The 23,777-nt window shown below is 57.2% G+C and overlaps 2 protein-coding genes across 3 annotated transcripts; one reads left to right on the plus strand and one right to left on the minus strand.

The window, feature by feature from the left end:
* Positions 1–1,074: 1,074 nt before the first annotated feature.
* Positions 1,075–5,068, minus strand: MEX3B (mex-3 RNA binding family member B). 2 transcript variants are annotated; one of them, XM_032341949.1, is made up of 3 exons: positions 3,687–5,068; positions 3,440–3,638; positions 1,075–2,611 (listed from the first exon to the last, which is right to left on the minus strand). In XM_032341949.1, exons 1-3 carry the CDS (start codon positions 3,741–3,743, stop codon positions 1,161–1,163), a joined length of 1,707 nt encoding a protein of 568 aa, XP_032197840.1. In that variant the 5' UTR covers positions 3,744–5,068; the 3' UTR covers positions 1,075–1,160. The 2 variants fall into 2 exon arrangements, with proteins under 2 accessions (XP_032197840.1, XP_032197839.1); XM_032341948.1 differs by having other exon boundaries at positions 3,440–5,068.
* Positions 5,069–5,103: 35 nt separating this feature from the next.
* Positions 5,104–9,110, plus strand: LOC116591993 (translation initiation factor IF-2-like). Its single transcript, XM_032345478.1, has 3 exons — positions 5,104–5,110; positions 5,196–5,922; positions 6,325–9,110. The coding sequence occupies exons 1-3, from the start codon at positions 5,104–5,106 to the stop codon at positions 6,326–6,328; spliced, it is 738 nt and encodes a 245-aa protein (XP_032201369.1). The 3' UTR covers positions 6,329–9,110.
* Positions 9,111–23,777: the final 14,667 nt, after the last annotated feature.

Here is a 23,777-nt window from a genome sequence, read left to right on the forward strand (position 1 = left end):
ACATAAACAAGTGGTAAACAAATGTATTAAAATAGAAATACTAAAACTATAGTGGCCCAACAGAATTTTTGTAGCTTGCACTGAATTCTATTTATACAAATGTTAGAAAGCATCAACAGTTCCTTTTGACATGTTTATACATTTCCGTGGGTTTTTTTTGTAATAATATAGAATAAAATATGCTTTATATCACTGAATAGAAAATATGCTGGGTGAAGCATTTCTAGATTTGTCTGAACCTATAAAATCTCCATCCCAACAGAATACTGTTCAAAACATTACACATTTTATGGTTTTGTAATTCCGTCACGATTGTGTGGTTATTAAAATAATACAGTGTTCTTTGCCATAAGGCCATACTAAAATAAAAAGATTTAACCCAGCTACAAAAAAGTTCACTGAACTTAAATTAAAATACTTGTAAACATCTTTGCAATATGAAATATAATTTTTCAAGTCAAAAAAGAATAAAATACTTCAATCTGTATTAATGCAATTTCTCTTTAAAACTTTTAAACGTTTTTAATATATAAGAGATATGTTACAGTTTGTTTAACTTTTATAAAGCTGCAGTATCCTGGTTTCACAGGAACTCCTGGCCCTTCCACAACATTCAAAAAGGATCCACTGTGTTCTAGAATAAGCATCGTAGGAACCCAGCCACAAAGGGGAACACACGAAAACAGTCCACACATCCCATAAGCACTATTATTATCCTCTTCGTCATAATAATTATTGTTCGTTTTTTTCTCCTACTTTAAGAAAATGGAAAACTTGTGGGGTTTTCTTCTTTTGGAAGCTTCCTATGAAGTACAGTGTACAAACTATCATTACTAGAGTGTCGCCGTTCCTATTATTTATAGAGCATGCATTTCAGGTGGTTCGGGGGCTTCCCGGGCTATAGTACTCTTGATGCAGATATCCTGGCAAGTTCCTTTGTTTAAAAATTAAAAATTTTAAAAAACGAGCGGATACTACAGCTTCCCAAGCTCCTCTCGGATCTCAGAGTGTGAGCGGGGGTGGGGGAGGAGGGGGTGGGGCACGGAGGCGGCGGGCGGGCGCTGGCCGGGTGGTGGCGGCGGCGGCGAGGGTGTGGGGGTCTGAGGCTGGAGGGGAGGGGCCCCCCTCGGCCCCCGCGGGTGCGCGCAGGCGCGCCGCCTTCAGGAGAAGATGCGGATGGCCTGGGTGACCGCGGTGTGGCAGACCGGGCACTCGGGCTCGCTCTTCTCGCAGATGCGGTTGGCGCACTCCATGCAGAAGAGGTTGTGGCCGCAGGGCACGAGCGCGGCGATCACTTCGCTCTCGAAGCACACGGAGCAGTCGCGGCTGCCCTTTCGCCGCAACCCCGACGACGAGGAGGAGGAGCTGGACGAGGAGCTGGACGACGACGAGGAGCCGGAGGTGTCCGACGGCGGCAGGCCGGGCAGCTGCGCGCCCAGCCCGTTGGCATAGGCGGCGTAGGTCAGGCCCCCTCCGCCCGGGTCGCTGCGCACCCGGCGCGCCAGGTGGTGCTCGCCCGCCCCCGGCGCCATGTGCAAGGGCGGGGACAGGCGCGGGCAGCTGGCGCCCGGGTGCAGCCGGCGGTGCACCAGCAGCCCCAGGTTGGCATTGGCGGGCGCGCTGGCACCGCCCCCGGGAAAGACCACGGAGGACGACGAAGCGGACGAAGACGCGGAGGACGAGCAGGATGACGACACCGGTGCCCCAGGGCCGCCTCCGGGGGAGCGCTCGAACTGAGCCCAGAGCAGCGGCGCCCCAGGCGGGGGAGCCGGTGCCGGGTCGAAGGTGGGCTGCAGCTCGGGACAGCCGTCGGGGGAAGGCACGGAAGCTTCCCCCGCCGCGTAGGTGTATCCGTTGCCGTTGTTGTTGTTGTTCCCGTTGTGGGCAAAGCTGAGCGCGGGGCTGGGGGGGCTGTAGTCCGCCAGGCGCGGGGTGGCGGCTGTGCTGCCGCCGGTCCCCCCGCCGAAGTAAGAGTCTGTGGACGCGCTGCCGAGCGAGCTGGAGCTGTCGTTGCGGTAACTAGAGAAGGGCTTGCGGCCGGGGGTGGGCGTGATGCTGGGGGTGGGCTTGCTCCAGAGGCTGCCTGGGCCGGACCCGCCGGACCCGTGGTGCAGATCGAAGCCCACGTCCGTGCCGTTGGCGTGGAAGTCGTTCTCATCTGTGAGCTCGATGATGCCGCCGGTGCGCAGGGCGATGTGCGCCTCGATCTCCTCGCGAGCTCGGTCCACGTTCTCAGGCATGCCAGTCACCTCGAACACGGGCTCCTTGTCGCGGCTGGGCGTCACGATGTACGTGTGCGTCTGCTGTTGGATGCGCTTGATCGTGGCGCCCTTGGGCCCCACCACGAGCCCCACCACGCGATAGGGCACCCGCACCTGGATGGTGGTCTGTCCAGGCAGGTTGGGCGGCCCGGGCACTGCGCCGTTGAGCGCCGTGTTCTTATTCCGCGAGGCGCGGATCATGGAGAAGTGCTCCGCGGCAGAGATGATCTCCCTCCGAGCCATGGCCACATCCTCCTTCCTGCCCGTCACAACAAAGACAGGCTCCTCCCCGCGAACCGGGGTCTTGATGTAAGTATTGGTCTTCGCCCGCAGCGCTTTGATTTTACAACCTGGGAGCCAGGGTGCAGGGGAGGGAGTGGGAGAGAGAGACAGACACGCCCATTATCCCGGGGTAACCGCGGAGACCTGGGACCGCCCGCGTCCTGGGCTGCGGGGCTGCAGGACACGCTTCGGGCGGAAAGGGGGCGGCTCCCTCACTGACCCTGGGCCACGCCACGGGCTGGGAAGCGGGTTCCACCCGCGAGGCGCTCGAGGAACAGCCCATTGGCTGCCCAGTCCTCCCCCAGTGACTGCAGTCGTCCCGAGCAAACCCGAGAATCCCAGGAAAAAGTCAGCTGGGGAGATGCCGCTAGGATCCAGCGGGGCGCGCCGTCCGCCCTGAAGGCGCGGCGAAAGGGTTCAAGGAACAGGGCCGGGGCCGTGAACCCTCCCAGAACTGGGGTACTGATGAGAAGGGGGTGCAGTCCCGGGACCCATTGTTCCTCCTCTGGGCTCCATTCCGCTTTGCAGAAATCCAGAATCCTCCTCCCATCCGATGCTCACTCCTCCTCCTCCCCCTCCCAAAGGACCGATCAAAGGCCCCCTCCCCCAAGCATCTTATATTTAAATTCTATTTCCCGGGGTGGGCTGGGTGAGGGGCGCTAGGGGAGAAGGCAGTGATTTTAGCAGGATAAAGTGCATCCCGCCGTGGCAGCGGCGCGGCTCCGGGAGACAGCCTGCCTGCACTTTCTTTGTCTGGGGCGCCGGCCCATCGCGCGGCTCTTCCTCTCTCCTCCAGGCTCGCGGGCGCCGCGGATCCCGAACCCTCTCGCGCCCTCCCCGCGGGGCGGTGGCCCGAGACCCTCTCCCTTCCAGCTCCCCATCTCCACCGGACCCACCTTGCCGCCCCACGATCTCGGCGACATGCTCGGAACTGGGCACCGGCACGCACTCGGTCATGTTCACGCTCTTCTTGCGCGGCTCACTGTCGTACAGAGAGGCGCCCTCGTCACTGTCCAGCCCCAGCAGGGAGAGCTGATCGAGCGCGAGCTGCAGGGCTCTTTGGTCATCCAGGGTCTCTCCCCCGCCGCCGCCGCCGCCGCCACCACCACCGCCGCCGCCGCCGCCGCCGCCGCCGCCGCCGCCTCCCCCTCCGCCGCCGCTGCCGTTGCGCTCCAGGTCTGCAAACAGGGAGCTGGGCATCGCTCGGCCGTGCGCGCCGCGCCCCCGCCGGCCCTCGGCTCGGCGGCGAGAAGCTGCGGCCACAAAGGCAGCCGGGAAGCGAGTGGTCAGGGGCGGGGAGGCCGGCCGGCTGCAGAGGGTTCCGTTGCTCCTTTCTCGGCGCCGGGAGGAGTGGGTCGCTCAGTGCGATCGGCGCCGGGCAGTGGCCGCAGGAGCCCCCGCCTGGGTCCCCACCCCAGATCTGCCGGCGGGTGGGGTGGGGGCAAAGCTCGAGCGGCAGCCGCGCGTGCCCCCCGAGTGCCCGGCTGGCTGGCCACAATGCCGAGCGAGAAGCGAGCAGGCGAGCGACAGCAGCGTTTCTTTAAGGAGCCCCTCCCCGGCTCCTCCACTCCCTCCCTCCCGCCCGCCCGCCCTCACTCAGCGCTTTTTCCTCCTCTCCTCCCCGCCTCTTGACTGAGCCTCTGCAGCCAGACGGCTCCGGAGGGGGACGAGGGAGGCGCAACGTCACCGGCGGGAGCTGACACTACAATGCTACTGACACTATCGCTGGGGGAGGCGATTGGCGCGCGCCGGGCCGGGGGCGGGCGGAGGCCGCGGTCAGGGCGAGCCGAGAGCGAGCGCCCCCCACCCCCGCGCTCGCCGCAGCCCGCCCCGTCCTCCTCCCGGCCGCGCCCCTCCCCCGCCGCCGCTAACGCCTCTCTTTGTTGTCTAATGCGGGACCGGCAGGCTCGGGACACTCGCGCGTACCTATCGGCCGAGGACAGTCTGTCCCCAGCTCTCCCCCCTCGCCTGATGGAGAAAAAAAAACGCGCCCAACTCGGATGCCCGCGGCCGGGCTCTAAGAGAGCGGTCCTGAGAAAGTCCCGTTAGCGTCCCCAAATAAACCACCCCTAGAGCCCACGGTGCCACTGGGAGAAGGGTCTATTGTCTGCCGCAAAGGGCGGCCCGAGCCCTCGGGCCCGGAAAGCGGGACTCGAGGTCCGGGTGCGCACGGGCCAAGTGGCTCCTGGCGCGGGTTGCCCACCTGCGCGGGAGCGCAGGAGACACAAAGGCAGAGGCCCGCCCGCATCGCTTCTCGCGCGCACGCGCGCCCGCAGCTTTGTGCCCCTTGGGCAGTACTTCGTCCAACTGGCCCTCAAACTGCGGCCGGGCCAGCGAGACACCCGCCGCAGCGCGGGCCCGGCCCGCCCTGCGGCCCGCGACCTCCGGAATGTGCGGCGCGGGGGTCCTGCGCCCGCCCCGCGCGCCGGCCGAGCCCCCGCGGGCGCTGACACGTGCACGAGCGCCGCGCCGCCTCCGCGGGGACGCCGGCCATGGCTCCGGCGAGCGGCGCGGGCGTGCGCGCGCCGCCGTCCCGTCCCTCCCCGCCCCGCGGTCGGGCATGCGCGGTGCGCGCCGGGAGCGGGCGGGCCCTTTAAGGCGGGCGCGGCGGAGCGCGCGCCGGCCCCTCCCGCGGCCCCGCCCCGACGGGAGGTGTGCGCCCGCCGGCCCGCCGCTCTTTGTGCGCTTCTCGGGGTGGGGTTGGCGGCGGAGGGAGGGCGCGCCCGGACCGGCCGGCGGGGACGGCGAGCTGCGCCCCCTCCCGGATCTCCCGGAGCCGCCTCGCTGCGCGCGAGAAGAAAGGAGGCTTTGAGGGCCGGGCCGGGGCACGCCGCCTGCTCGCCGGCCGCCGCCCCGTCCCCCTGCGCTCGGGCCGGCCGCGCCGCCCCCCGGGCCGGTGCCCCCTCGGGTCCCGCGCGCGCTCCTCTCCTTTGTTGCCGGCGCTCCCAGGATCGCCGCGTCCCCGCGCCCGGCCGGCGGGGTCGCTCCGCAAGCGGCCGGGACTGCGGTTTGCTGTGAACGCCCGCGTCCGCGCGGCGGGACGCCCGCCCGGGACAATGAGGCCATGTGGCCGCCGCCGCGGACGGGCTCACTCGGGGGACCTGACGGTGCCGCGGGGCGAGCTCGGGGCGCGCAGGCAGAGGCTCCCGGGTGCTTGCTCTCTGGGTGACCCCGCGAGGAGAGCGGGCGCTCGGGCCTCGGTGTGCCCTGCGTCAATTGGCGGCGTGGGCGGCGTGCCCTGCCCCGGCCACCTCGTGGGTTCGGAGGACTGTGACAGTAGAAGCGAGGGCGCTGGGCGATCAGGCGGTCAGGCAACGCCTTCCCGCCGGAGACAGGAAGGTGTTCCTTCCCGCTCACCTGGAGCTGTCTTGGGGAAGAGGTGCTGATTATTTCCTTGGGGAAATGAGGCTTAGAAGCCACTTAGAGTGGTGATTTCCTCAGGATGTTTCTGTCCGCGTCCCTGAGCCTGGGCTGTGTGTCTTCAAAGGGAGTGATGGATGGGTCGGGGGAGGGTGCGCAGCCCTCCCAGAGCCACCACCTCCAACTCCGGTGGAGAATTCTTTGACCTGGTTTATGGACTCAAGTACCAGCAATCTGTGAACGAGGAGGGGGTGCCTTGAGGATGGAGGTTCTGGGAGGAGAGGGTCCTGGCTGGTCCAGGCGCCTCACCCAGGGCCTGTAAACACCAGAGCAGACAGAAAAAGCGCTCCAAAGGCCTCGCCATTATATCTTGCCCACACAACAGGCTCCCCATCAGGCCAGCTGAGGTTTCTTTTTTCAGATAACACAATGGATGGAAGTAAAGTTGCTGCCGGAGTCCACTGCTGGTGAGGCCTGTACATAGGTAAATGGGCCCTCCTCCTCCACAGGGCTTGCTTGTGTGGGAAACAGGCCTGCACACAGCGTCCCCCTCCTGTCTGCAGTGCTGGGATTTCAGATGGGTTAAATCAGAAATTTGCTTAGAGGGCTGCATGCTTCAGAGTCCCTGGGGCCCTTGGGTCAGTCCCAGGAAGGTGAACATGACACCTTGCATAGGGGACAGGTGTCTTTCTCCCCTACGGGATCATGAAGGCATGTCCGGTGAAAGCACACATCATAGCGCACAAGAGGATGAGGCTGGGAATTCATGGAAAGCTGCTAACGCCCAGGTGCCCATGACATTCCTTGTAGCCTGGGTCACGCTCCGTAGACCAGAATGCTCTGGGAAGACCAATGCAAAGATGGGACCGTTTTCTGAAGATACCCACAAGATACAGGCCCTCCAGAGATCCTGGGAGGGTGATGGTCATGGTAGCGGACCATTCCAGTCTGATGTGTGACAGCTCGGATTCCCAGTGGAGCCCTGCTTCGGTGTCCCGTCCTATGCAAAGAGACTAGCATCAGCTTCCCACCTGCCTCAGGGGGTTGTTTTAGCAGAGGGATAATGACAGTGAAAGCTGCCTCATTGTAAATTACAAAGTGCTGAGCAAACGTGTGGGAGACGGTGCTTCACCTGCCGCCCTTTACCTTCCCAACCTGTCTCGAGGACTGACTGGTCAGGGTATTTTCTGACACTTGAATGTTATTATGAAGTAACAATCTGGAAAAATTAATTCTCAATGAATGGATTTAATAAGCCAAGATGTGACAAAACTTGCCAAGTCCAGTTCTGTTTTTATATAGATAATACAACCCAACTCCATAGTTTCTGGCTAGACTTTCCCAGGCTCCTTTAGGACCCCAGTGCTTAACTACTTTTCCTGATACAGGACATGTTCCCTAAGGACCTCCCCAATGTGGCCATACTATTTTTTTTTTTTTATTAGCAAAAGAGAGGGGCTTGAAGAGTGTGATCTGGTAACATAATAGAGAATTTCAGTTGTTATAAGACAAAGTAGTCACTCACAACAACTGAGACTGACAGTGAGCCCACCTCGTACGTGTTTCCAGAGGACTCGAACTGTTGGGCACACATCTGGCTTGGTTCGGCAACCGGAGAGCTGGCGAAGGCAGCTACCGTCCTCATGGGAAAACAAGCGCACTTTCAGTCAACTCCACATTACTGAGCAGCTACTTATTTTATTATACACAGCCCGGAAAGCACTGATGATACAGAAATGAACATGGCGGGTGGGTGGGGAGGGGTCCTTTCCCCTGGAACCCCATTCGTGTCCAAAGTCAGTTACGCAGCAGGGCAGTAGTGAGTCCGCCTGGAGTCCTAGGAAGGCTTCCCAGAGGCGGGGACGTTTGTGTTGTGCTTTCAGAAGCGAGGTGGGAGAAGGGAGACCAGGGTCTCCTGTGGCGTGTGGTATCTGGCAGGACCTCGGTCGGTGCTCATTAAATGAACAAGTGAGGTAGGCTGGAGAGGCTGCAGGTGTAATTTTCTTAAGTATGGATGTGAGTAAGCCTCTCTGGGAAGCAGCTCCAATGACACCGGCCACAGCTGCCGGACTCTGAGGAGTCAGGACAGGCCATATTTATCGAGCCCTCGCTGTGCGCCAGGCAGCTTACCGAATGCTTTGCAGCGCACCATCTTGTGTGAGCCTCCAAACCCCGAAGTCAGTCTTCTCTTGGCCCCATTTACAGATGAAGGGAAGTCAAGTCACTTGCCCAAGCGAGGACAGATTGTCTTGAGGCAAGGAAATACAGCTCAAGCTTCTGGGCCTTTCCATGGCTTGCGGTGGGAGGTCAGAGCAATCTAGGTACAAGATTGCACGTTTCAATAACATTTTCAAGAGTCACATTTTTATTCTTTTCCTTAAGGACACCAACACTGATGTGACAGGCCTGAGGAATCCCAGTCGCTGTTGCGCTCAAGGTGGCACAGCTGATAGATGACACCCAAGCCTGTGATCGTAAGCACCCCAGGCTCCTTCCCACCCCTGGGCAGTGGGATTCCCCAGCTGGAAGCTGGCGGTGTTTCCGCACCCCCAACCACCACCACGGGGCTGTAATGATCACATGAGTGAGGGCCCTGCGAAGCATCTTGATTTTTGATGTCCTGTTCAGTCTTTGTATTGTTAACATATACGTCACATGGAACACATGAAACACACACGTTTTTAAGAATATTTTACTATAGGAAATGCTCTCCTTATGTTGGATGAACAAAAAAGCAGCTAAGAGGTGCTTGTGTTACTAAACACTCAGGAAGCATTAAGAGAAGCAAATGAATTCGGCTGGAAAGCAATACATCAAAATCTTCCGGATGGTTACTTACTTAAGTCGTGGGTCCACATTTTATTTTCAAGGTTCCCATGTTTCAAGCTCTGAACATCTTTATTCAATTAGTTTTTAAAAGTAATACGTGCTTAGCTTAAAAGTTAAATAGTGCTAAAAGGGCTTAATAAAAGCACCTGATAGAAGTAGAAGGAGGAGAAAAGAAAAAAAACCTAATGCGAATCCTAGCACACATGTATATTTATTAAAGCTTTTGGAATTATGAGAGTAGAGAGGAAGTTTCATAAATTTAGTAAAATAGGCCTTTAAGTCGCTTGACTTCTAAAATTCAAACATCATTTGGTTAACAACCAGTAGTAGCCAGTCTGTGGTATCAGAGAGGAAGAAGGGGGTGCCTGGGTGGTTCAGTGTGTTAAGCCTCTGCCTTCGGCTCAGGTCATGATCCCAGGGTCCTGGGATCGAGCCCCACATAGGGTTCTCTGCTCAGCAGGGGGCCTGCTTCCCCCTCTCTCTGCCTGCCTCTGCCTACTTGTGATCTCTCTCTCTCTCTCTGTCAAATAAATAAATAAATAAGAGAGGAAGAAGAAGAGGCGATTTAGAATCTCTCACACACAGGAATTCAAGGAACCTGGAAGCTCACTGATCTTCGGGAACGAGGCAACTTTTTTCTTCCTACGCAGACATGAAAAAAATCAGTGGAATCGGGGCATTTTCTGCAGGTGAGTCCCCCACTTTGCCCAGACTGTCAGTGGAGCCCCATCTATGAACTGACAAAAGCCTCAGGGGGGCTAGCACCTCAGGGTCCGGGTCGTCAGCACGGGTGTTGTCCCAAACCTTCGTCTGGCAGGGAGCATGCTGAGGGCCGGGGCCAGCATGTGGCTGAGCGGATGGCAGATACTCCTTGACGGTGGGTGGGGGCTTGGGACCCAAAGTCTCAACTCCCAAGGTGAAGTGCTGTAAGGGCATGGCACTGCCTGGAACGAGCCTCTGTGTCATGTGTCAGCCGCCCCCCAAGTCTAGGTAGTGGGGAATAAGGAAAAGCAGTCGCGCAAGGGGTTCTAAAGGAGGGTGGTCTCACTCCCCAGGCTCCCAGCTTCCTCTCCCTGAACGTAACGGTGCCTTGTGCCACGTACAAAGGGATGGAAATTGAGCAGGAGAAGTATTCAAAGCTCTGATCTCTCTCAACACCTTGTATGACAGCACTTTCTCTGTTCCTGTAACTTTTTCTAAAAAGTAAAAAATAACTTCATCACCTACAGAATTTGTGTATTTTCAGCATCAGCCCTGAAAGTCCAGATGCTAATTAATGAAATACAGCCGGGATGTCGTCACCACCAACTCCGAACTACCCACCTGCGTGACTTCACGATCAAAATGATTTCTTCCCTATGCGCTTCAGTTAAAAAGAATAAAAATCGTGTCGACCAAGCTACTAACATGGTAGCTAATAATAGGATCACTTTTTTATGCTAATAAAACAGACCTACAATTTTATTAAACTTCTGCAGTGATCACTGTAGTGACGTGTGTGTGCATCTATACAGAGAAGACGCACAGCCTCTGACAAGCAAAGAAATATAAGCGCAAGGGTGCCTTTGAGGAGGCGCGATCACCACGCTGGGTAACTCAAACAGAGGCCAGGATGGGAATTCCCTATCTCAGAAGAAAGAAAGATGTGGTCTCCAGCAGGAAAATATGAAGGCACACTCTTAAGTGGAAAGCGTAAGACCAAACACAAAGAAGCAGAGGAGAGTCTAAAACCAGCACATACAGTAAACAGATGCCACAGGTTGGAAGGCCAAGGATGAGGCGGTGGCACACCCGCCCTAGGTACGGGGGTTTTTTAGATAGGATGGCACCTTACAGAGGGTCCCGCTGTGGGCTCTGCCTCATCTGAGAGCTTCCGGCCCTGCATAGTATTTTGGAGACCTGGAGCGTGTGTGTGTCTTTGCTCTTGGTCCTCAGCTTCCTCATCTGTAAAATGTGCATCTGACGTCCTGAGTGATGCGTGGCGCTTACGTCACCTGTGCTGCCGCACAACTGGCAGGAAGGTCTCTGGAAAAGAAGACAAGGGAGCAGCCCTTGCCCTCGGCTGTGGTCAGCCGTGCCAGGCAGCCAGGAGACATGAGAACCACGTACCCTGGCGTCAGAGGGGAGCTAGACCACTGGAACGATCCTACAGGTTTAGGAACAGACCCAAAGGCAGGAGTCTTGACTCTGTGGCAAAAGTAGAAATGCCAATGAACGGGGCCGGAAATCATCCCCGGGGGGAGCTGAGAGAACCGGCTGTTTCGAAACACCGTATTAAGTTGGACCTTTTCCTGCCTCATAGCATAGGCTCCAGTAAGTTCCAAGGGGGGTTATGGAGTTCAGCTTGAAAAATGAAATCATAAAAGAACTAAACGGAAACAGGTGGCTGTTTCTGTCATTTCAAGGAGGAGAAGGGCTTTCGGAGCCTGACCCTCACAGTGGAAATCATTTAGGGAAAGTCATAAAACAGAGAAACCATGCTGCGGGACACAATCCTACACAAGAGGCCTCAGCAGATGTGAGGCAGCAGTGGTGAGCTTGGGGCGTTCCTAGATAAGCCCCCGATATGTTTACTGTAAATAAAACATACTTAAATTATATTATAAAATTGTATTCGTATACCAAACCTTGGAATTCACGGACATCGATGCAAGGAAGAAGCCAGAGTTGGCGTGTCGTGTTCTAAAAGTCAGAATGAACAACGTGAGGTGAAGACCACTAGGGCTGGCTCCCACCTACGGTGAAATGTCCAAAGCAGGGGTGTCAGTGAGGGGTGACGGAGACAGGAACTACAATGAGATGTTCTGATTAAGGCTAATTCTTTAACGATTAATTTGTAATTAGAACTTTATACTATCTAGTCAAAACACGAGTTATGATGGGGAGCGGGGCTGCGGAATCTTTCACAAGTTCATCTGGAAGATCACAGAAAGCGTGGGGCCTCCGTGCAATGGAGGGGAGGCTGAGAAGAGACACAAGATGCTGGAGGTCTGTGCGCGGACACCCGTCCCTGGGCAGGTGCGCAGCGCTCCTGTCCTGCTGGCGCTGGGCTGGGGGATGGGAAGCCACGGTGACCCAGGGCGGGACGCGGGCAGTGCCGGGCACCGCCTGCCGTCTGGAAGGGAAGACAGCTCTTAAGGAGCGGACGGGCATTTGTGTAAAATGACAACCGTCACAAAGCGCTGCGGAGGACAGGGCCATGGCGCGTGGAGCGTGTGACGGGGAAAATCTGGCAGTTCTTATTACGTAGCAGACTTGATCTCTGGCGTGAGAACACATGATTGATCAGGAATCTGTTCATGCATGAGCTGAAAAAAGGAGAGAAGAACTTGTCAGCCCGCAACAGCTTCTGCGCGCGGGCGATACCCGAGGATTATGCGCGGCGGCCGCATCTCCGTCCTCCAGCGAAAGGGGCGCCATCGATACTTCTGTTTTTGCCCAGAGGAAACCAAGCCTGAGCTAGCACGTGGCAGGCAGACCCAGGCTGTCCAAGCCGGAGTTCTCCCTCACTCTTTTTTGTTTTTTAAACACCTCTGTTGAGACATAACCGAGATATAAAACCCCGAGCACACTGCTTACGATTTGATGGGTTTGCACACAGGTCCGCACCTGCAAGCCCATGAGCACAAGGCAGTGGGCGTATCCATCACCCCCAGAAGTTTCCTGGTGTCCCTTTTTTTTCGTGATAAGAATGCCAACATGACATCTAGTCTCTCACATTTCTGAGTCCACAATTCAGTGGTATTAACAACAGGTGTTCTGTGGTACGGCGGACATCGGAACTTACTCATCGTGTGTAACTGACGCTTGAGGCCAAATGAGCACCACCCCCCGCCCCGCCAATGTCTCTTCCTCCCCGACCCCCTAACCAGCACTCCACTCTCTGCTTCTGGGTCTGACCACGCGGTATAGCTCCGGTAAGTGGAGTCACGGGGTACTGTGCTGCACTGACTTCCCTCCGCACTGTGTCCTCCACCTTGTGACAAGTGGCCGGAGCCCCTCCCTGCCAGAAGCCCGGCTCCCTGGCTTACGTGTGGACCACCTTTCCTCTCTCCAGTCATCTGTCTGTGGACATTAGGTTGTTTCTGCCTCTCAGCAATGGTGGAATGATGCTCAGTGAACATGGGGGTACAGCCTCGTCTCCAAGATCGGGACTATGGGTTCCACCCAAAAAGGGGACGGCTGGACCCCGTGGCAGCTCCACCCTGGGGCGGGCAAGCCTACAGACTGCTTCCCAGAGCGGCCGTACCTCTCCTGTATCCAACGGCGCGCGGGGTTTCCGATCTCTCCACAGACCTGCTAATACTAATACCTTCCTCTGCTTTGTTTCGTCGCCTTTCCTGTCAGTCGCCATCCTGACGGCGCGAGGTGAGACCTCCCTGCGCTTTGGATTTGCACCTCCCTAATGAGGAGGGCTGGCGGCCATCTTTTCATGTGTCCCTTGGCCTTGTGGATTCTTCTGTGGAGAAATGTCTCTTCAAGTCATCTGTCCATTTTTTCACCTGGTCTTGGCAATGAAATCACAGCAAGAACACCAAAGGCAGAGTTGCCAAAAGCAGGAGCAAACAAGTGGGACTCATCAAACCCGAAGCCTTCCACAAAATGAAAAGGCCACTTACCGAGGGAGAGACGCTGTTCATTGGCCACATATCTGACTACAGATTACTGTCCAAAATATTAAGAAGTCATACAACTCAATCCAAAAATAAATAAATAAAACCAACAAAACCACTCATAATAACTCCGTTAAAAAATGGGCAAAGAACTAAAAAAACATCTCTCCCTCCTGACCATTATGCTACGGTGGCAGCAGGATTCTAGAATCAAACACACACAAACATTTGCTCACATACCGTGTATCTAAACACTTCAGCGTTATAAATCAAGTACCAAGTGTTGCAGAAAATACGTTCTGTCCTCCTAACTAGACACACAGACCTTCACAAGGAGCTAGAAGTCCAGGTTAGAACTCAGAACTTTCAGCCGCCACGGGGTTGGGCCCTGGACCTCGGGCACACAGGGAGCGGCGGCCTCGGGCAGGATCCCTGCCTCCCACCACCCCCCACTTCTGCCCTGCGCTCGGGGCTCCATCCCACACCACCATGGGGTGTCGAGCACACGTGTGTAGATGCCCCAGCCCCATCACACCCTGCGCTGTGAACAGTCACTCCCTTAGACCCACCTTAGGCCTAAAGGTGCACGCATGGTCAGTGGGGGACCTAAGGGACTGTTAGGGGAGTGGCCCACCCAGACCCTGGGAATGGGCTGGTCCCACTGTGACCTCGTGTTCTGGGGCAAGGCACAGCCAGGGGGCAGCGAGAGTGGGACCCTCAAGAGCAGGGGGCCCAGGGCAGGAGCCTCTCTCATGGGACACATTAAACGAGTTGAAAAACTAGATACGTGCAACTACGTGGGTCTCCCGGCAGCCCCTCTCCTCCTCCTCGCTCGCCGCTGCCTGCCTTCCTCTCTCGCTTCCTCCTTTCCTCCCTGCTCTGCGCGAGCATTCAGAGAACGCCCTGGGTACCAGGCACCGCCTGGGCCCGAGGGTTCAAGGGTAATCGGGACAGATGCTCTCAGCAGCATACAAGGTAATGAGGAGACTAGCATTGATCCCACACAAGTACACATCTAATTACAGACTGGGACAAGGGCACTGACAGATAAGCATGTGCTGATTTGTTGGCGGCCTTTGATTTAAGGTTTCCTGCTGAGACAGGGAGGAATGTAAATCTGTTTTTCCCTTAAAGCCAGGGGCCTTACATAGTTTCACAAACCTTCGGAATGGATGCATTTCAGACAGCAACCCAGAACTGGGTGTGCTCCTGACGCGCACACCAGCTCATTAGATCCACTCTACGGCTTCGTGGCTAGAGCAGAACTTTACCCCAAATGTCACAGGCATGCATTCCTGCAGGGTTACAAAGCCCAATTATAGAAGGTGGGGGTTTTCTTCGGGGCCCCCATGCCAAATTGTTACGGAGACGCAGAAGGTCGGGTGGAAGAGGGTCTCGGAGCTCTTGGAAACCCATTTTCCCTCCTGATGTCCGTGTACCACGCACTCGAAGAGCTGAGACGGGACGAATGAAGCCTGTGCTCCCAATGACGGGACTCTCGATGATTCTAGAAAGGGAACCCTCATGGCAAGGGGGACGGGCAGTGGTCACCTGAAAACCAGACAGAAGCTTGGTCGGTGGAAAGCAGGAGGACGGTGCTAGCTTTTCCTTTCATGCGACTGTGACTATTCTCCATGAAGACTCAGGCTCAGAAGACGGAGAAGGATGTCACCTTTAAACAGCTCTTGTAACGAGGGGCAGAATCCTGGAAGGGAGAGCCACTGTGCCACTGCACGCTGGCTGGCTTTCTGACTGCCTGTTGATCTGTCTTTTCACCCATGGTGTTCTGGTTTCCGGTGAGGAATAAATAAATCCCCATGAAGTTTGCCTTGGGAAAGGAACCACTGTCTCTTTACCATACTTAAGGGTCAGTTAGACAAATATTCCCCAAGAAGCAAAAGCAGCTTATCTTCCCCTCTCCTTCTCCCTCACCCCAGACTGAACACTGCAGCTTTTTAAAATGTTCATCTCCTACAGAGGAAAACCTTATTTTTGAAATTGGTTTTACAAACACCCATCCCCCCCCACACACACACGTATGCACACACTTCCCTGCATTTACTTATCCTTTCTTGGGTCTGGGGCAGGTGCGCCAGGCTATAGGGCATCTTTGGGAACTGACATACACTGAGGTGGGCTTCCTGCCCCCCACTAGAGTGTCTTCTGTGGCCCGACAGTCTCTCTGGGTGCACGAGAGACCAAGCTGGATCCTGAATGAGCTCATCCCTCCCAAGTGGCCCCCAAGGATAGTTGTATCCTGCCCTGGGATTCCCAGCTGGGATGCATTTCCTCTAAGTTACTCACAAACTTCAAGGCATCTATAGGTTTGTGGAGGTTGTTCTGCCTGGGGCTTGGCAGAATTTGGGAAAACGTCCAATCCCAGAATCAGAGCTCAGAAAGGAACGCGGACACGGCAGAGGAAGGGAGACTGTCTTGTCTGCAGAGCATCCCGAGCAGGGAGTGAGCGCCCAGCTCAGTCCAGGCTAAGAGGGCAGGACAGGAACCCAACTGCGAGTGAGGCTCTGGAGTGTCCTAGGACTTGGCATCACCGGCAGCACCAGCACCCCCCCGCCCCTCCCCCCCGCCCCTCCCCCCGTCCTCCTCCTCGCTCCCCGCCTCCCCCATCACTGCCGGCCCCTTCGCTCTCATGACGACGCCACAGGAGCTGCGGACGACCTCCCGCCGCGCCTCCGCGTTCCTGCTCTGGGACGCCGGGGTACCCAGGCCCCTTCACGGCCTCGCACGCAGGCCGCGCTCGGGCGGGGCTGGCTGCCCCCCTCCCCCTCCCACCCCGGGCCCCAGCGGCGCGGCTCTCCGCAGCTCTGTCTCCCGCACCATCTTTCACAACGTTCTTCTCCGCACATAACCCTTCTCCTCCTGTTATGCCAACCCCCAGGGAAGCCCCCAAGCCCCCCCTTCTCAGCCTCCGGCCAGGAGTGAGGCTCTCCCAGGCGTACCCCTCTCCTTCAGCCCACGGTTGGCGTTCTTGGTGGTGCTCTTCGTCTCCCTGCTGAGCTGCACGTTTGGGAAGTCCCGGTGGCACTCTTTCCTGTGTCAGGTCAGACAGGACGTCACCTCTGTGTCTCAGTGTCCACCTCCAAAGAATGGGGCCATACCTACTTATCGCAGTACGTGCATGGAGGCAGCACAGGGATTGTAGAAAACGCTACACACGGGGACGCCTGGGGGGCTCAGTCAGTTAAGCGTCTGCCTTCGGCTCAGGTCATGATCTCGGGGTCCTGGGATCGAGCAATGCGTGGGGCTCCCTGCTCCGTGGGGAGTCCGCTTCCCCCTCTGCCTCTCCTCCTGCTTGTGCTGTCTCTGTCTCTCAAATAAATAAAATTAAACGGAATTAAAATGCAACCGCAAACACACAGCGCAGTCCCTCACACCAAGGCTGTGGTGTCCAGGGCAGGTGCTCAGAGCGTCCGTGGGGCACTGGAAGGCAGCCGAGGCAGCGCAGGGCTGAGGTGAGAGGGTCTGCGGTGGCGTGCGCCCGGCGTCGCAGCCATGAATGGAGCCGCAGATGTGAGGGCCACAGAGAGCCGTGACTGTCCCCACTGATGGCAGGAGAGTGCGCACCACACAGACACTACTGTGCACACAGCCCTGCGACCCAGCGAGGGGGGTGCAGCATCTGCGGCCGGAGCCCCCCCACCGTCTGTGTGGCCGCCCCAGCGCGTGTCGGGGGCCTGCTCGAGGCACAGGCGCCGCTCTGTGCAGCCTCGGCCACATCTGCAGGGGCCCAGTCGCCTCCCCAGCACCAGGCCAGCTGAGCTCGAGACAGATGCAAGACACACACAGAGGGAAGGACAAGCGGCCTGGCCAGTCAGTCCCGAGGCGCTCCCGTCCTCACAGGGGCTGCTCACAGCACCCCCACCTTGGCTCACCCCGCCTTCTCTGGGGGCTTCATCTGTTCCAAGCTCGGCGGCCGTCTTTTTTGTTAGCTTCTCCTGATCTCAGACTCGCAGGAAGAGTAGAAAGAACACGCATCTGTTCTCTACCAGATCCTCTACTGTTTATCCCTTTGCTTCGCCAGTCTCTGCCTCTCTCTCCCTGTATGTTTGTGTCACACACACACACACACACACTCATTTTCCTAAACCGCCGCGAGTTAGCAAGCACACCACGGCCCTCCGGGCAGGAACCCTTCACGCCGCGTCTCCCAGGACTGGGATCCAGCCTCACACGCCCTCCTGCTGTGACCCACTTGACATGTCCCACGCAGACAATGTCTTTGTCACGCCCGCTGTCCTACTCCGATGCCGCCCATCACGGCCAGCACCTTCTCCGTACAGGAAGATGAAAGACTCAAAAAGGTGAAAATCTCAGAGATTGAGTAGAGTTACATGTATTTTAAAATTGCCAGCTTTTGGAGTAAATCTTCGAGCACACACGTGCACACACAGCCCCCGTGCTGCCCGCAGCCCGCCATGGCGCGCGTTATGCCACGAGCCCGCTGTCTCAGGGAAGCCCTCCCGTGAGACCTGCGTCTGTCCGGGGGGCGGCGTCTGTTCTCCGAAGGGAGCCTCGGGGAACGAGGCGCACAAGGCAAGGGGACTGGGCTTCATCCCTCGAGCAGTGAGCCTTCGAGCCGTCCCCTGGGCTGGGCATCTCAGGCACAAACAGGAAAGCTGACCTTGCTCCCCTCTGGTGTTACTTTTCAGGGAGGAGCTCAGACTTAGAGGTGGGATGAGCCTGGGTTCTATTTGCTGGACAAGAGAGGATTCCTGAGCCCCAAGCCTCAGTGTCTGGAGCCGTGCAGTGGGGGCACTGGCGGAAGCTGGGAACAGCTGTCCTGCATGGGCACCGTGTCCATGCGTGGAAGCACTCAGTAGGAGCCGACCTATTGCTGTCGGGGGAAAGCAGGGAGAAATCCCCAGCCTGCTCCAACGGTCAGTGAGGGCCCAGAAGGATCCCCAAGAAGGAGGCCGCCTTTCAGGTTCAGTCAGAGGTGTCTTCAGAGGAGGCATTTGAACCCAGAATGGGTAGGTGGCTTTTCCTCTGATGGGGGGGAATTGGAGATGGCAGGAGCAGGAGGGTGTGGGGAGGGGAGGCCGTCCATACTCCGCACAGAGGACACCGTACATGCAAGGCATCGGGGGCCAAGAGGCGACAGATCCCTTCCAGGTGCTGGCCTCGGAGCCAGGGGGCTGGGCCGGGAGGAGAGGAGACCGGACGGTCCCGCAGATGCATCGGCACAAGGCTCCCTCCGAACCGCTGCCCGCTGACAGAGTCCCCGCACCACGTCCTCCTCTGCTCACTGGGGCGCCAGCAGGTGCAGGCCAGTGGACGAGGCGGCGAGCACAGAGCTAGTGAAGCTGCGGCCTCCAGGCCAGCCTGGCCCTCCCTTTAAGAGCTCAAGGTAGCAAGACTCCGACTATAAAATTAATAATGCTCATCACTGATGATTTTGAAAACATTTTTTAAGTCTCTTTTCGCACTTGCAATTAAAAAAACTTCCCCTCCGCGATAGCTTTGTTATCTGGCATGTCAAGTTAATTAAATCACTGGTTGGCTGAGTATTCGGTCACTGGGCGTCAGGCAGGCCCCCCTTCCCTCCCATTACCTGTAAGTGCCAGAAGCCACTGCGAGGTCAGGTCGCAGCACCCCGTCTCGCCCTGGGGGGGACACATCCTGGTGTGGAATGCTGAGTGCTGGCTTCCCTAAAGGTGGTCCATTTTGAAAGCAACGGATTTTGCTGAATGCACAACCCCTAGCTTTGAAATAAGACCCCATTTGCTGTGGTTCTTAAGTGGAAGCCGGAGGCCGTGGAGTCACCAGGGACCACCTTCTCCCCTTCCCATCTGGCTCCGGGCCAGGGGTGGGGAAGGGGGGTGCTGTGTTTGGGCTCTGGGTTCCCAGGTGGTGTCGGTCAAGAACCTCTCTGTCGGGGCGCCTGGGTGGCTCAGTGGGTTAAGCCTCTGCCTTCGGCTCAGGTCATGATCCCAGGGTCCTGGAATCAAGTCCCACATCGGGTTTTCTGCTCTGCAGGGAGCCTGCTTCCCCCTCTCTCTCTGTCCGCCTTTCTGCCTACTTGTGATCTCTATCAGATAAATAAATAAAAAATCTTTAAAAAAAAAAAAAAAGAACCTCTCTGTCAGAGGGTGTTTGTTTCCTCCCCTCACACTCAGTGGGAAGGAACCCCGGGGGAGCTGGTTAGGCGAAGCCCCCTGGGTTCCCCTCCTTAGAGCCCCGCTCGCCCAGTGTGCCTTTCAGCAGCACCGTCCTCCGGAGCTGTTCCGACACCACGGGCTTGCAGAAAGCAAGTGCTCGCGTCTTCTCTTCCAGGAGCAGACCTGCTCAGGGAAGGGAAACGCGGCTCTCTAACCCGGCCTGACCCGTGGCTCTGGCACCCTAACACGGCCCGGCCCGTGGCTCCGGCTCCCTAACACGGCCCGGCCCGTGGCTCCGGCTCCCTAACCCGGCCCGGCCCGTGGCTCCGGCTCCCTAACCCGGCCCGGCCCGTGGCTCCGGCTCCCTAACCCGGCCCGGCCCGTGGCTCCGGCTCCCTAACCCGGCCCGGCCCGTGGCTCCGGCTCTCTAACCCGGCCCGTCTAACCTGCCCCAGCCCGTGGCTCAGGCAGCAGCACGGGGAACCAGCACCGAGCGGACATTTTGTTCGTCCACGTTACGTGGCCTCTTTAACAAAATCACGCTTCTGTTTTTCTGGCTTCAGAAACGTTCTCTTCCGCAAACGCTAGTGAAGGGGTTGTGTTTCACTGCGCAAATGGCTTTCTTCTGAGAGTACTTAAGAGCCGAAGTGTAGGTTCCCCCCAAGCACAGGAGATGTGGTTCCATTTATAACAGCGGGTTTTATCGAAACTCTGGGAGCACGCAGGTTACGCAAGAGAGGGGCAGCTGCTGCAGATGTGGCCCGAGGGCCCACAACAGCGCACCTTGGTCAGGGCAGGGGTGCGGATAATGAGCCGAGCACGGCCCTTCCTGGGGGCTCTGGCAGCACACGCTCCTCCCAACGCCTAGAACACTCGAACACGGCCAGGCCTTGCTGGTGTGTGTGCACAGCTTGCTGCCCTTTCTCCCGAAGCACCTGCCTGCTTACGTGCAGGCAGAGGGAAAGCCATCCTTCTTTTCCAACCTGCGTGTTTTTATTGTGTGTTGTTGTGTGTGGTTTGTGGAACGGCACACTATTCAGTCCAGCTCAAAAACACACCCACACCCACTGCAGGAAAGCGTGTTGGAAGGACCCAGGAAGCTCTGCCAGGTGCAGGAAGTGCAGCCTTGTCTCATGGGGACCACTGGCTACAGGGACAGACGGTGGCTCAGTCTGTCTGTCTGTCTCTCTGGGGCTGCCAGGTCCCTGGCCTTCTCTGCATTTCTGCCTCTTTGTCTCACAGACCACCTCTCTCTGCTTCTGTCCATGGAGCTTCTCAGGCCAAATCCCCGAGGGAAGCTTTCAGAGTCTCTGAGTTTATTGTAGGGACAATCTGATTGGTTCAGCGTGAGTCCCCTTAGCTACCACAGGTCCTGGGGCGGGCCCCCATACGCATCCCCCACCGGGTCTCTGTCTTCCATAAACAGGCACATGTCCCTGCCACCTCTGACTTCTTGGTCCACATGGCAAGCATCGCCAGACAAATCCGCTGTTTTTGCCCCCCACCCGATCACTGACTGCTCCTTCTTCCGGCTTCAGAACCCCTATTTGCCTTTTGGAAATAACCCTCACCCCACACCATCCACCTGGGTCAGACAAGGCTGCCATGTCCCACTCCGCCCACCTGTCTGGGCAGCACATCACTGCAGGTCAAGTTCAGGGGACAAGCATAGGAGCCAGGGAGCAGGGCTGAGGACAGTCTCATCTAGAACTTTCTGCTGGACCTGTCAGGAAAGCAGTTTCCTCCTCCTGCTAAAGCTGCCAGAGTAGGCCCGGAGCTGCCCGTGGCCACCTGGGCTCGCCCCCAGAATGAAGACAGCACAGATCAAAAGCAGAGCCAAGAAACAGGAAGAAATGATGGACAACATGGTCAGAGCAACTCAGTCAGAACGCACCTGTAGCACGAGGACCCCAAAATCTCTTTTCGGCTTAAGCCAATTTTGGGTGGCGCTAAAGTCCAGTATCCCAGGAGTGACCCTTGCTGGACACAGGGGCCCAGCAGACCCTCCCGAGGGCTGGATTCCTCGCAGGACCGCAGTGTGCTGACTCCCTCCCTCTGAATGCACTCTGTGCAGCGCACGTCCGCGACACGAGTCTGGGCACCGTGGCTCTTTTCAAGACTCAGAATTCGGGGATTATGTAAATAGGTCAGTGGTGGGAACAGGAGTTTGGAAAGAAAACGGGCAGAGCGCCAAGGACCTGTGGGACTCAACGAGTGCGAAGAGTGTTCGGAGGTCCCCCTGGGATCAGGGTCTGCCCTGGGACGAACACCCGTCCCTCTGCCACCGCGCAAGCGGGTCGAAGGCTTCTCGAGGGTGAGCGCGGCCGCCGCAGCCCCTACAGAGGACCCATGCATCTTCCCTGTTGCCGTTGGTGGCGGGGGGGGGGAGGGGGGCGACCAGTTCGTCCAGCCAGTTTGCCGCACCCCCCCCCCCCCGACCAGCAGGTCCCAGGGGCTCAGTCACCCACCGCATGCCAACAAACCTCCCTTCCAAGTGCTGGGGTGAGGAAAGCGCTGGCACGCGTAGATCATTCAAGGGCCCCTGCTCCTCCTAAGTCCCAGCTCTGCTACATCCTGTAATCTGACCCATCCGGCATGCCCCTGGGGGAACCCTGGGGACATGACCCCAAGCTTCTCTGGCTCAGCAACCTCTCTTGTGAATGGCCCCCTAGCAACCTGTTTAATTTGCGAAGTTGAAAAGGACCAAATTAACATCAAAGATGAACTACACAAAGATAAGCCTAAGGAAATGAGCTCCAGCCCCCCCCTTTGTCAGGGCTGCTAGGGCCCAGGCAGCGTTCTTAGCCTGGAATAACCACACAGGGTCAAGAGAGACCTAAATCATTCCTGCTGTTTGAGGACTCCAGTGTATTCTTTGATACAGGAAGAACATCTACATTAAATGTTTACATCAACCCAAATACTGCAACAGAATCATGCTGGTTCCCAATAACAGCATGATCTATGACAAAAACATCATCGTAGCTGGGATGCCTGGGGGGTTCAGTTGGTGAAGCGTCTGCCTTCAGCTTAGGTCACGATCCCAGAGTCCTGGGATCGAGTCCCGCACCAGGCTCCTTGCTCAGCGGGGAGCCTGCTTCTCCCTCTGCTGCTCCTCCTGCTTGTGCTCTCTGTCTCTCTCTCTCTGTAATAAATAAATAAATAAAATCTTAAAAGAAAGCATCCTGGTACATCAGAAGCAACACAGGCCAGTCCTGACACACAGCACAGAAACGCAAGATGTACTTCTCCCATCCTTGTGCTGCGGCTCTGTGACGTCTCAGTAGCCTCATTTGGAGAGAAACCCAAGTCCACATCTGAGGCTCCTCCTGAGTGGGAGGCAGGTCACTTCGCCCTCTATCTCAGTCCCAGGCCTCCGTCCTGGTCTCAGATCCCTACTGACCCTGGATGTGGGGATGCCGGCTTCTGCAGGCCCACGTGCTCCCCCCAGCGGACTTCATCCTCCGTGGTCCGCAGGTACCGGGAGTCCTCTCAGTTCGGTGAACTCTCTCCTGCCCCACTCTGCAGGCTACAGGGATCGCTCTGGACGTTTATTGACTGTCCCTGCCCCTACTGTTCCTGCTCTTCTGCCAAACCCACAGGATACACTCTTTGCTTCGAAACCACAGAGGAGTGAGCACCGGCTAGCTAACACAGACACAGTGCAAAGGAGCCGAGCAGCTCCCGGGGACACCCCACCCCACGAAGGGGACACGCACGGAAGGAAATCACAGCACATAGTTCGATGGGGGGATGGGGGGCTTCTCTTCAGTTTCCTGTTCACTTACTCCCACTGTTCGTCTCCCCACCAGACTCAAAGCTCCGAGAAAGCAGATGGTGTTCGTTTTGTTCTGTCCCCTCCTCCCCAGCACACAGTAGGCGCTCAGTATTTGCTGACGAGAAGACACCTGGCATGCTTTCCCAGCCTGTTACTGCACGGGACACTTCCGGTGCTGTCAAGCATCTCTCAGTACGACCGCATTATCTCTGTACACATCAGCTTCCGCGACACCGTGGCGCATCTCATTTTATTTCCTCTGTCAGTGTTTTCCCAAATTTGACGGAAGATCAGAATCACCTGAGTGTCTTTCTGAAACACCGATTCCTGGGCACCATCCCAGCCCACCGGAATCACAGTGTCCCAGGGAGAGGGAGGCACTCGGCACTGGTGGGTGAGCGCCCGTTACCATTGGGGATTGGGGAACTTCCAAATCCTAACCAGCTTACCAGGGACTCCTCCACCTGCTTCCAGTTAGGAGGTTTCTCGCAAGTCTGCTCTTGGGTAGGTGCTGTGACTTCCCTTGTGTGCAGGGGAA

Source organism: Mustela erminea, chromosome 5, assembly GCF_009829155.1.
Source record: "Mustela erminea isolate mMusErm1 chromosome 5, mMusErm1.Pri, whole genome shotgun sequence".
Taxonomy (NCBI): domain Eukaryota; kingdom Metazoa; phylum Chordata; class Mammalia; order Carnivora; family Mustelidae; genus Mustela; species Mustela erminea.